The 12164-nt window shown below is 44.4% G+C and overlaps 1 protein-coding gene across 1 annotated transcript in view; it reads left to right on the top strand.

Annotated features, from left to right (window-relative positions):
* LOC130478392 (heparan-alpha-glucosaminide N-acetyltransferase-like) overlaps positions 1 to 12164 on the top strand; it is a 158905-nt gene that overhangs the window by 104426 nt on the left and 42315 nt on the right. Inside the window, exon 10 of the mRNA XM_056850533.1 lies at positions 8945 to 9022. Within this exon, the coding sequence (XP_056706511.1) occupies positions 8945 to 9022 (78 nt within the window). The remainder of the gene's footprint in view (positions 1 to 8944; positions 9023 to 12164) is intronic.

The following is a 12164-nucleotide window of genomic DNA, read 5'->3' as shown; positions in this document are numbered from 1 at the left end:
GTTTGGGGCCCCCGCCCTTCTTCAGTTTCTTCCATTCTGCATTCCTAGGTAGGTATTACCTAGGTAGGTAGGCTCTGCCTTTTTTCTTTTTTATCCCTGCTTACTCTGTCAGCTTCTCATCATCCCTTACCATCCAACTGACTCTCTTCACCCCATTCCAACTGCCTTTTCAAACATCAACATTGTTTCCCCCCCCCCTTACAGAATGTTAAGCGCTGTGCTGACTCCCCTATATATCTAATTCTGAACTTGGTCCCAGGGTGTAGCATTTTTAAAAAGGCCCTTTACAAAGACATCAAGGTACTAACTTCTCAGCTGAACCTTCCCCTCCACACCAGGTACAATTATCTCCTCTCGAGGAAAGAAGACAGAAAAAGATTTGTCTACCAGGAACAATAGCCATCCAGTTGGGGAGGACATTTTTAATTGGGAAAATGAAGAAAGTTAATATCCTCCCAGCCTAGTGTGGTCTGTCCCTATGGCTGCATTTTAGGGTGAAAAAACCATGTGGAGATCTAGTAATGGATCTTCAACCTAATGTGTGGTTTGGCCTTTAGTCCTCTTGGCTTCAGTCTGAGAGCTAAATAGAAGAAAATACTTTTCTCCCCTTGAAATCTATGGAATTCAGAAGTACTTGAGGAGCTGGGGGTGGGGGACATGGTTCAACGGTAGAACACCTGCTTTGCAGTGAGTAGACAGTACTGACCTTGATAGACAAAGGTCCATGAAGTTTCAGGTGTCCCATGTGGCTGGTACTACAGGGGCTTTGTTCTCAGACGTGGGCCATATCTTTGACCCTCCTGTCATGCCAGGATGTATCTCTGTCTGTCTACCTAGCTTCCCCCAGGCCTTATTTCTAGAAGAAATTTCCAACTCTTTCTAGAACAAATCACCTGACAGCTGCCAGTTTTCAAATTTCACTGTGCATAGCAAAACATGGTAAGCCCCTCTCTGATGGGGATATTATCAAAACAACCATGTTGTCTGGGAGTAATTCCCTTTTTCATGATTTCCCAAACAAGGATAAAATTATTCAACGCATCTCTGAGATGACACTTAGCAGAAATACTGTTAAAGATCGAGTCCGGCGTATGGCAAGTGATGTTAGTCAGCAGCTCACCACTGACTTACAAAAGGCAGCCTGTTACTCCATGTGCTTGGATGAAAGCACAGATATAAATAATCATGCAAGGCTAGCAGTAATTTTGTGTTATGCTGTTGGTGACATCATGAGAGAAGAGCTGGTGAAACTGGTGTCTTTGCCTAAAAGAACTCAAGGGACAGATATCTACAATGCTGTGATGGAGGCTTTTTTGTCACAAGACATAAGACCAGAAAAAGTGGTTTCAATTACTAGTGATGGGGCACTTTCTATGGTGGGGGCAACATCCGGTTTCATACAATTCTTTGTTAAAGAAACAAAACATCAAGTCATTCAGTTCCATTGCATTATACATCAAGAAGCTCTTTGTGCCAGGGACAGCAGCAAAAAATTTGATGATGTCCTCAAAGATGTCACAAAAATGGTGAATTACATCATGGCTCATGCTCTGAATTGTCGACAGTTTCAAGCACTTCTTGAGGAGGTTCAGGCACAGTATAATTGTCTACTTACGGTATGTACAATAATGTCCGGTGGCTGAGCAGAGGACGAGTCCTGGAGAGATTTGTAGCCTGCTTGGATGAAATTAGGATGTTTATGAATGAAAAAGGGCAGGAATATCCACAGCTCACTGATATGGCCTGGCTTACCAACCTCATGTTTTTTACAGATTTTACACAACACTTCAATGTACTGAACAAACAACTACAAGGCATAGGGAAAACAGCAGAAAGGATGTTTTGTGATATCAAAACATTTGAGAAAAAACTGCAGGTTTTTGAAAGAGACCTTGAAAGTGGGCAGCTGAAATATTTTCCAAAACTAAAAATGCATTTAGAAAATTCTACAACATTTGGAGACAATCCTACAAGCATCAGGAAATCTACAAGGAATTTTCTAGTATTGTAGCAGCTGCACGGGTGAATTTTAGCAACAGATTTTTACAGTTCCGTAAGATGGAGACAACCCTGTGTTTTCTTACTTCTCCAGATAAAGCCAAATTTGAAGAACTTGATCTTTCCTGCCTACACTGGTTAGATTTAGAAAATCTGGAAATGGAGCTAATAGAATTTCAAGAAAGCTCTATCTGGAAAAATAAATTCTATGACCTGCGTGAAACACTTGAGAAGATAGAAGGGATGCCAAAGGACAGCACAGTTAGTTCTGAAAATGAAATCCTTAAAGTGTGGAATTCTCTTCCAAATAATTTTAAGTCAATGAAAGCACTTGGGATTGCTTTCCTTACTTTGTTTGGATCATCTTATGCTTGTGAGCAGCTGTTTTCAGCTTTGAATTATATCAAATCTGACACCAGAAACAGACTAGCAGATGACCTGAGTACTGCATGTGTTGCTCTCAAACTTACCAAGTATGAGCCAAGGGTGGACAAATTATCAGCATGCACACAACAGCAAAAATCACATTAATTATTCAAAAGCATGCCAAATGCAAACTTTTACCTTTCAATAAAAAGTTGTTTGTATCATTGAAAGCTCTGTCATTGTGTTTTTCTTTTAAGGCAAAAGATGTTAACATATGAGTTGTTTTTTCTAAACTAAAACCTCAGTATTCAGGTTAAATTGCTGCATTGGTACTCGGCAATAAATAAGTGGGTTTTGGGTTGCAGTTTGGGCACTCGGTCTCTAAAAGGTTCGCCATCACTGTTCTAGGACCTATATCATGTTAAGCACTGCCCACTTAAAGTCGTAGTGTCCTCACAGAAGATGGCATTACATGGCTCCTAGAAGGCCCACTATAATCCTCTATACTGTACCGGCTTAGTTCCTTTTCTATTTGTGGGTAGAGACAGGTGATGCACAAGGGGCATGTCTATGGAGGCACAATGGTTGGCTGCTTCCATGGTTGTCATAGGGATATCACTGCTCCACGATTATGGGTTGGGCACTCTCATCATGGATACCAGTGCTGATACTGTTGTCTCAGCTCCGGGCTGGGAAACACCTGGAGATTTGGGGGGTGAAGCTTGAGGTGAGTAGGGTTTGGAGAGGGGAGGGACTTCAATGCCATAGAGTCCAATTGCCAAAGCAGCCACTTTCTCCAGGGGAACTGATCTCTGTTGCCTGGAGTTCAGTTGTAATAGCAGGAGATCTCCAGCCACCACCTGGAGGTTGGCAACCCTGGTCTCAGCTCCTTGGAGGAGCTAGGACAGTGATAGAGAACCTTTTAGAGACTGAGTGCCCAAACTGCAACCCAAAACCCACTTATTTATCACCAAGTGCAAACATGGCAATTTAACCTGAATACTGAGGTTTTAGTTTAGAAAAAACAACTCATACATTAACATCTTTTGTCTTAAAAGAAAAACACAATAACAGAGCTTTCAATGATACAAACAACTTTTTATGGAAAGGTAAAAGTTTGCATTTGGCATGCTTTTGAACAATCTAGTCCAGCTCCTGTATCTCACAGTGGCCCACATCTATAATAAGGAGGTAGCACATACCCATCAGAGCTAGTAACCCGTGATGGACTTTTTCTCCAGAAATTAGTCCAATCCCCTCTTAAAGGCATCTAGGCTAGATGCCATCACCACATCCTGTGGCAAGGAGTTTCACAGGTTAATTACATGCCGGATAAGTGGGTGTTCCTCTTTTATTGAGCAGAGGGAGAGTAACTGGTCCTCCGCACCCCAGCAGTGTCTTTTCTGGTGGCTGTCTGCTGGTGTTCTTTTGCTTCTTTTTACATTGTGAGCCCCTTAGGGACAGGGAGCAGGTAGAAAAGTGAAATATAAATACTGTCCATAATAGTAATACTGTGCAAGATTGCATTTATTTTTTTATTAAGCCAGCAGTATCCTAGTTGGATGGCTGTATCATGCTGTATTTCATGAACACTCACAGCTATGTGAAATTCTGCATGCACTTCTTTTCCAATAGGATTGGAGAAGCAATTCTGTGATTTACCTTTAAGATCATATAAAAATTTGTTTTGTGTGACGTTCTTACAGATAAGCCTCCAGCGGGCAACAAGGCAGGGCCAGTGTGTCCAGACCACCACACGCACAGTTGTGTGTGTTCCTTTTATTTTCCAGGATCTCGGGGGGGGGGGGGAGTTCAAACCTCATTGAGAATTCGGCGATGCCAACTGACCGAAGATTGATGACATCTGACTTGCAACAGAAAACACCAAGGTGATAGATGCTTACAGAGCAGATCACCTGGGGTTCCCTGAGGCAGGATAAGAGTTAATTGCCGGACCATTTGTTACTATGACAACAAGTGGTCCGGCGGATGGGGGAAGCAATTGCATTTTGTGTGTGTGTGTGTGTAAAGTGCCGTCAAGTCGCAGCCGACTTATGGCGACCCCTTTTTGGGGGGTTTTCAAGGCAAGAGACTAACAGATGTGGTTTGCCAGTGCCTTCCTCTGCACAGCAACCCTGGTATTCCTTGGTGGTCTCCCATCCAAATACTAACCAGGACCAACCCTCCTTAGCTTCTGAGGAGATCAGGCTAGCCTGGGCCATCCAGGTCAGGGCATTGCATTTTTTTACCAATGTTAATTGAACCGCATCCTGGAATGTCTTGCAGTTTAATTTCCCCAGCCAGGCCAAAGGCCTGGACCAAAGATATTTCAGCAACAAGGAATTGGGGGGGGGGGTCCCATTTCCCTGACATGCCTTACCCCAGACAGGGGAGGGAGGAAGCACTCCCATTGGGCTGCTGGGCAGAAAGGGGGGTGATATGATAAATGCCTCAGGAGCGTGTGGCGAGGGGGAGGGGAGCAGCCCAGCCCCGCGTCCCTCTGGCTTTCTAGTAACGAACTCAGGCGAACTCTCTGCTGGGGCAACGGCGCGCGTGCCCACAGAGAGGGCTCTGAGTGCCCACTCTGGCACACGTGCCATGGGTTTGCCACCATGGAGCTAGGAGATGGGCATTTGTTTCCTGCGCTGAGAGTGCAAAGGACGCTGACTAGCTACACTAGTGATGCACCAAGATCCAGAACTTAGGACCGAACTGGTATCTATTTGGCTACCGGATTCTGTTTGCTTTATTGGTCTCACTTGGAAATGTTTCAGGAGAGAAAGCAAAGGGAGTTTTTTTTTTGCTTATCATTCTGAATTTCCTCATTGAGTGCAATGCAAAAATGCCGGAGATATTTTCTGCCAGAGGATGTGTTCTCTGTGAATATATTCCTTCATGTAAGAAAAAAAAACCTTAACAGACATCTTATCCCTGTCAGGTCTCAGATCAGCTGATAAAATCTTTCATAATCTTAGGCGATGACAGAACAGTTTTGAAATGTATACAGGGACCTTGCAGGGATTATACTAACTGGATATTCCCAAATTTATTTTCCCTTGCATTTTAACTTGGGAATTAATAAGTGTCGGAACTATTTCCCATCTCACAAAAGGACAGCTATAGAATTCCACTTGTTTTTGGTCTGAACTATCCCTTTTGGCATAGGATTTATATCTACACAAGACCTAATGAGAAGAGAAAGCCAGCATAGGATATGCTGATCCACTCAAATGTCAATCCTTCCAGTTGATGGCTTCTTAAGAAGAACCAGATGAATTAACAATCAGGATGTGGTCAACCAGAGGCTGTCCTGACACCTTCGAGGAGGGTAGATCTGTCCTTGGCTATTAAACCTAATAACTAAATGGAACTGCCATGTTTGCAGAGAATAAACTTTTAAACATTAAATGCTGGAGACAATCAGCCCTGACCTGGATTTCCCAGGCTAGCCCAATCTCTTCAGACTTCAGAAGATAAGCAGGGTCAGCCCTGGTTAATTCTTGGATGGGAGACCATCAAGGAAGTCCAGAGTTGTGACGCAGAGGCAGGCAATGGCAAACCACCACTGTTCATCTGCCCTGATCTGGATGACCCAGGTTAGCCCACTCTCTTCAGATCTCAGAAGCTAAGCAGGGTCAGCCCAGGTTAATTCTTGGATAGGAGACCACCAAGGAAGTCCAGGGTTGTTCCGCAAAGGCAGGCAATGGCAAACCACTTCCATTTATTTGCCCTGACTTGGACAGCCCATGCTAGCCCAATCTCTTCAGATCTCAGAATTTAAGCAGGGGTAAGCCCTAGATAGTACTTGGATGGGAGATCACCAAGGAAGTCCAGGGTTGCTATGAAGGAGGAGGAGGAGGAGAAGAAGAGGAGTTGGCTTTTATATGCTGACTTTCTCTAACACTTAAGGGAAAATCAAAGTGGCTTACAATCACCTTCCCTTCCCCTCCCCACAACAGACATTCTGTGAGGTAGGTGAGGCTGAGAGAGTGCAACTAGCCCAAAGTCACCCAACAGGCTTCATGTGGAGGAGTTGGGAATCGATCCCAGTTCGCCAGATTAGAGTTCACCGCTCCAAACCACTGCTCTTAACCACTACACCACGGTGGCTCTTCAATCCCACAGAGGGACTTGAATGCCATAGAGTCCAGTTGCCAAAGCAGCCATTTTCTCCAGGTGATCTGATCTCTGTCGGCTGGAGATCAGTTGTAATAGTGGAGTTCTCCAGTACCTGGAGGTTGGCAACCTGTTAGTCTCTTGCCTTGGAAAAACTTACAGGGTTGCCATTAGTCAACTGTGACTTGACGGCACTTTAAACACACTTCTGAGCTATCTGGAGCCATGTGTACTTTGGCCTCGGAGCTGCCTTTAGCTACCGAAGGAAATGAAGGTGTTCTTTTGGACTGACCCAGGCTGATATAAATTCTAGGAGCTTGCTAGGGTTACTAGCCTCCAAGTGAAATGCCTTTATTATTGTAGCAATACCCAATGACAATAAAACAGCAGGAGGTTGAAGATTTCAAAGCAGTTTGTTTATTGGCCAATACACAAAACACCTGGTGGAAATTGCCCAAAGCACAGGACAATTCACACCAACATCAAAGGATTGCAAGCACGAATATAGTCTTTGGTAATGGGTGGTACAAAGACGCAATACATCACGTAAGGACCCAAATACCCAATGCTAGGGACCCCAGGATTAGCATACCCTATTATAGAATCGGAGGCGTTGCAGAGAAAGTGGTGATCTAATTCCTCTCTAATGAGCAGAGAAGGCCCACCAGTGTCAGGTGCTTTTCTGTTTGATCCTAAATTATTGCTATTCTTATCTTGGACCTTGGTGCCTGCCAAGGCTAACTAAGGAGGTTCCTAGCTGGTCCTTATGAGCGGGAAGCCAGCTTATGAAAACATACTAAGGCCATCTATGGATTCTTTAATTAGCTTCTAACTAAGGAGCAACACTGGGCCTCTTATACTTGAGGCCTGTAACATATGCAAGTGCTTGGTGTAACTATAGTAAGGGATGCCACCTCTTATATACTGAGTGTGGCATGTTTATAAGTGCAGATATACTTCACTGAGTACAAAGAATATATTTCAAATCAAAGAATACATTTCCAATACATTTCCCATAGCATATAATGATTTCAGGCATTACACAAGTGGGACCTGGAGATCTCCCAGAATTTCAACTAATCTCCAGACAAAATAGGTCAGTTACCCATGAGAAAATGGCTGCTTTGGATGCTGTGGTCCTTCTCCCCAAACCCTGCCCTCCCCAGGAATTTCCCAACCCAGAGTTGGCAAAACAAACCACTTTGTTGGCATTTTTTATTCCAACTAATCTTGGGAACCCCAAATGCAGCGCACACGCATCAGGTGTAGATGTAGGTACAGCTGCAATCACTGGCTGGGCCCTTACCCTTTTGAGATCTTGGATCACTGTGGTCCCTCCAGGAACAGCTGCTTGAGGGTGTCCCCTGTGGTTCAGTTAAGGGCGTGTCAAAAAGTGAGCTTGGTGGTTCCTCCTCTGATTGGGAAACTCACAAGAAAGGCCCTGCTGGATCAGACCCAGGCCCATCAAGTCCAGCAGTCTGTTCAAAGTGGCCAAAAAGGTGCCTCCAGGAAGCCCACAAACAAGACGACTGCACCAGCATTTATCTGATCCTGGAGAGAATAGCTTTGCATCATGACTAGGGCTGCCAGGTCTCTCTTCACCATCAGTGGAAGGTTTTTGGGGTGGAGCCTGAGGAGGGCAGAGTTTGGGGAGGAGAGGGACTTCAATGCCATAGAGTCCAATTACCAAAGTGGCCATTTTCTCCAGGTGCACTGATCTCTATCTGCTGAAGATCAGTTGTAATATCAGGATATCTCCAGCTAGTACCAGGAGGTTGACAAGCCTAATCATGACTAGTATTCATTTTTACTAGCAGCCATGGAAAGCCCTCTCCTCCATGAACATGTCCACTCCCCTCTTAAAGCCTTCCAAGTTGGCAGCCATCACCACATCCTGGGTCAGGGGGTTACGCCATTTAACTATGCATTGTGTGAAGAAGCACTTCCTTTTATCATTTTGAATCTCTCGCCCTCCAGCTTCAGCAGACAACCCCGTATTCTGATATTATGAAAGAGGGAGAAAAGCTTCTCCCTGTCCCCTCTCTTTACACCATGCATAATTTTATAGACCTCTATCATGTCTCCCCTTAACTGCCTTCTTTCCAAGCTAAAGAGCCCTAAGTGTTTTAACTGTTCCTCATAGGGCAGTTGCTATATCCCCCTCGTCATTTTGGTCGCTCTTTTCTGGATCTTCTCAAGCTCCTTCTCCCAGGTCTACCACATCGGAGCTTGACAATTTTGAGTTGATTTTGGTTTGGGTGGACATTATTTGGAGGAATAACCACTTAACCACTTTTAAGGTTTTTAGGGATCAGTTACTTTATTGGTCTTCATATATTTTGGTAGCTTGATTTACATCTGGGAAGACCTTGTATTGATTATGTCCAACTTTTTTTCCCCTTTGCTTTTTCTGGGACTCCACTACTGATTGATCGTGTTTTCATTTTCTCTTTTTGAATTTCAGGCGGGGAAGATTATCCTAATGTACCGCCAGCAACCACAGAGCATTTTAAAGAGATTTCTCATCTGGGCGACTTTGCTGGTGAGTTGTTGAAGCCCAGGGCTTTGAAGATAATAGAATTAGCAGCGCTACCAGGCGCTCATTATTTTTAATTACAGCAGTTGTTCGCAAAGAGCAGATAATCTCACAGAGAGAGGTAATGGGCCCATAGTCATGACGGCAAACTTCTACTGTCTGTTATATATTTCCAATAATGAGTTTCTGGTTCTGTGTTGCCCAACACACCCTCACTTTTTCCAGCAGCCCAAGTGTATCTGTCTCCACTGGTAAGTATTAGAGCCTGCTGCAACTAGAGTTGTCAGGCAACCAGCGAGAGATGGGGGGTGGGGCATGAGGGGGGCAACCATCAGTGATGGCATGATGTCATTTCCTGGGAGGAAGAAGAAGAAGAGGAGGAGGAGGAAGAGGAGGAGTTGGTTTTTATATGCCAATTTTCTCTACTTTTAAGGCGAATCAAACTGGCTTACAATCTCCTTCTTTTCCTCTCCTCACAGTAGACACCTTGAAAGGAAGGTGGGGCTGAGAGAGTTCAGAGAGAACTGCAACTAGCCCAAGGTCATGCAGCTGGCTTCATGTGTAGGAGTGGGGAAACCAACCCGGTTCACCAGATTAGCATCTGCCACTCATGTGTAGGAGTGGGGAAATCAAACCCGGTTCTCCAGATTAGAGTTCGCCGCTCTTAATCACTATACTATGCTAGCTCTCAATATACAATATAGAAACATTACACAACAAAATGCATGTAAAAAAAACATGTATAAAATACAGCAAGAACTAGTCCTTGAAACTAGAGAATGAATTGGAAAAACTAAACTCGGAACTACAAAAGTGAAGAGCCACACAATAAAATGGTACAATTCATAGAATGGGAAAGACAGTGAAAACTGCCTGAGTCTTCTGCAAAACCACAGAAGTATGAGGATGCCCCCCCCCCCGCTTCTTTCCCCTTTTCAGCTCTTGATTTTTTAGCTTAACGGACACACATACTCACATATTGATTCTGCCAGTGGCTTACGAAAAATAAGAATGATAAACAATCACATTGAAAAAGTGTGCATCTTACTCTCTAATTAATAGGGTTGCCAACCTCCAGGTGGTGGCTGGAGATCTCCCGCTATTACAACTGATCTCCAGCTGATGGAGATCAGTTCCCCTGGAGGAAATGACCGCTTTGGCCATTGGACTCTATGGCATTGAAGACCCTCCCCTCCAAACCCCACCCTCCTCAGGCTCCATCCCCAAAATCCAACTTGGAATGGGCAACCCTACTAATTAATAAGGTTTTCCCCTCAACCATCTGATCAACCAGCTGTGGCTCACGAAAGCTCATACCCTACCAGAAAATATTTTTGTTAGTCTTTAAGGTGCTACTGGACTCTAGCCCTTTTTGACATCTGATGAACCGTTCGGCATGGCTGGAGAAGGTACTGCACATGCAGTTGAATATTCAACTATTGTCTTTTTTTCTTTTAGAAGCAAATGCATCAAATCATTTGTGGGGGGGCAAAAGAAAACCCTGCTGCCCATATTCAACAGCCAGGCCGAGGAATTAACCCGGCAAGGACGGAGAACAGATAGTGTCCTGACCGTTCCTTCCCTTTCTATTTTTGTTTTCACCTGGCTCCCGGCCCACTGCGCATTTTCTTTCCCAAATGATATCAGTTCTCACCGTATTTCATTAAAAGCACTTAGTAAAACTGTGGCAAATCTCCCCTCTGCGTCCCTTTCCTTCCATTCACCTTCGAAGTGACACACGTCATTTTCACAGTCCGCTCCAACTCCGGAGAGATGATTTTGCCAAGATGTAGACAAGCTCTGATGCATTCCACTCAGGGCCTGTAATCATGCCAAATGTTTAACATCATTGACCATGAAAACATAGAAAAGTTCCCGTGATGGCAGCTACTTCACAAACAAATTACCTGTCCATGGTGCCATTTTTTCAAAAGAACACTGTTTGAAGACTGCCAAAAATCATAGATTTTTAGCCAGTCTGAATGGACAGTTTTATTTATTTCGTTACTGTATCTCAGGCAGTGCATGTCATTCCACTAGGGTCTTCAGGTCCCTCTTCACCACTGGCGAGAGGTTTTTGGGGCAGGAGGTTTTTTTGGGGTGGGGGTGGGGAGGGGAAGGACTTCAATGCCATAGAGTCCAATTGCCAAAGCGACCATTTTCTCCAGGTGAACTCATCTCTATCAGTGAGATTACTATTACACATTAAAAATATCTAGCAAATTCAAAACAAGGACACTTTTAAACAAAATGTGATAAAATAAACATGTTTAATTGTTTCAGAGTAGTTACAAAAATCAATAGTAGCTTAGCTAGTAATCAAATATATTATATATAAAATAGTTAAACCAATAAGAAGGGTTGCCAGCTCTGGGTTGGGAAATACCTGGATATTTGGGGGGATGGAGCCGGAGGAGGGCGGGGTTTGGAGAGGGGAGGGACTTCAGTGCTATAGAGTCCAATGGCTAAGGCGGCCATTTTCTCCAGATGACCTCATCTCTGTTGCCTGGAGATCAGTTGTAAGAGCAGGCATCATAAAATCATAGAGTCATAGAGTTGGAAGGGTCGACCAGGGTCATCTAGTCCAACCCCCTGCACAATGCAAGAAAGTCATAACTACTTCCCACACACACACACACACACACACACACACACACACACACACACACACCCAGTGACTCCTACTTCATGCCCAGAAGATGGCAACAAAAACCCTCCAGGATCCCTGGCCATTCTGGCCTGGAGGAAAATTGCTTCCTGACCCCAAAGTGGTGATCTGCATTACCTTGGGTATGCAAGAAAGGGCCACGAGAGCCAAACACTGACACAACCTTTCCTGCCCTCCCTCTCATGATCTGCCTAAGTTCACAGAATCAGCATTTCTGACAGATGGCCATCTAGCTGCTGCTTAAAAACCTCTAGAGAAGGAGAGCCCACCACCTCCCGAGGAAGCCTGTTCCACTGAGGAACCTCTCTGACTGTCAGAAACTTCTTCCTAATGTTAGCCAGAAACTCTTTCGATTCAATTTGAACCCATTGGTTCTGGTCCGACCTTCTGGGGCAACAGAAAACAACTTCGCACCATCCTCTCTATGAAAGCCCTTCAAGTACCTGAAGATGGTCAATGTAGAGAAGGTCATCACCTTGT

Source organism: Euleptes europaea, chromosome 5 (genome assembly GCF_029931775.1).
Source record: "Euleptes europaea isolate rEulEur1 chromosome 5, rEulEur1.hap1, whole genome shotgun sequence".
NCBI classification, from domain to species: Eukaryota; Metazoa; Chordata; class Lepidosauria; order Squamata; family Sphaerodactylidae; genus Euleptes; species Euleptes europaea.
This window is presented reverse-complemented; position numbering and strand designations above follow the sequence as displayed.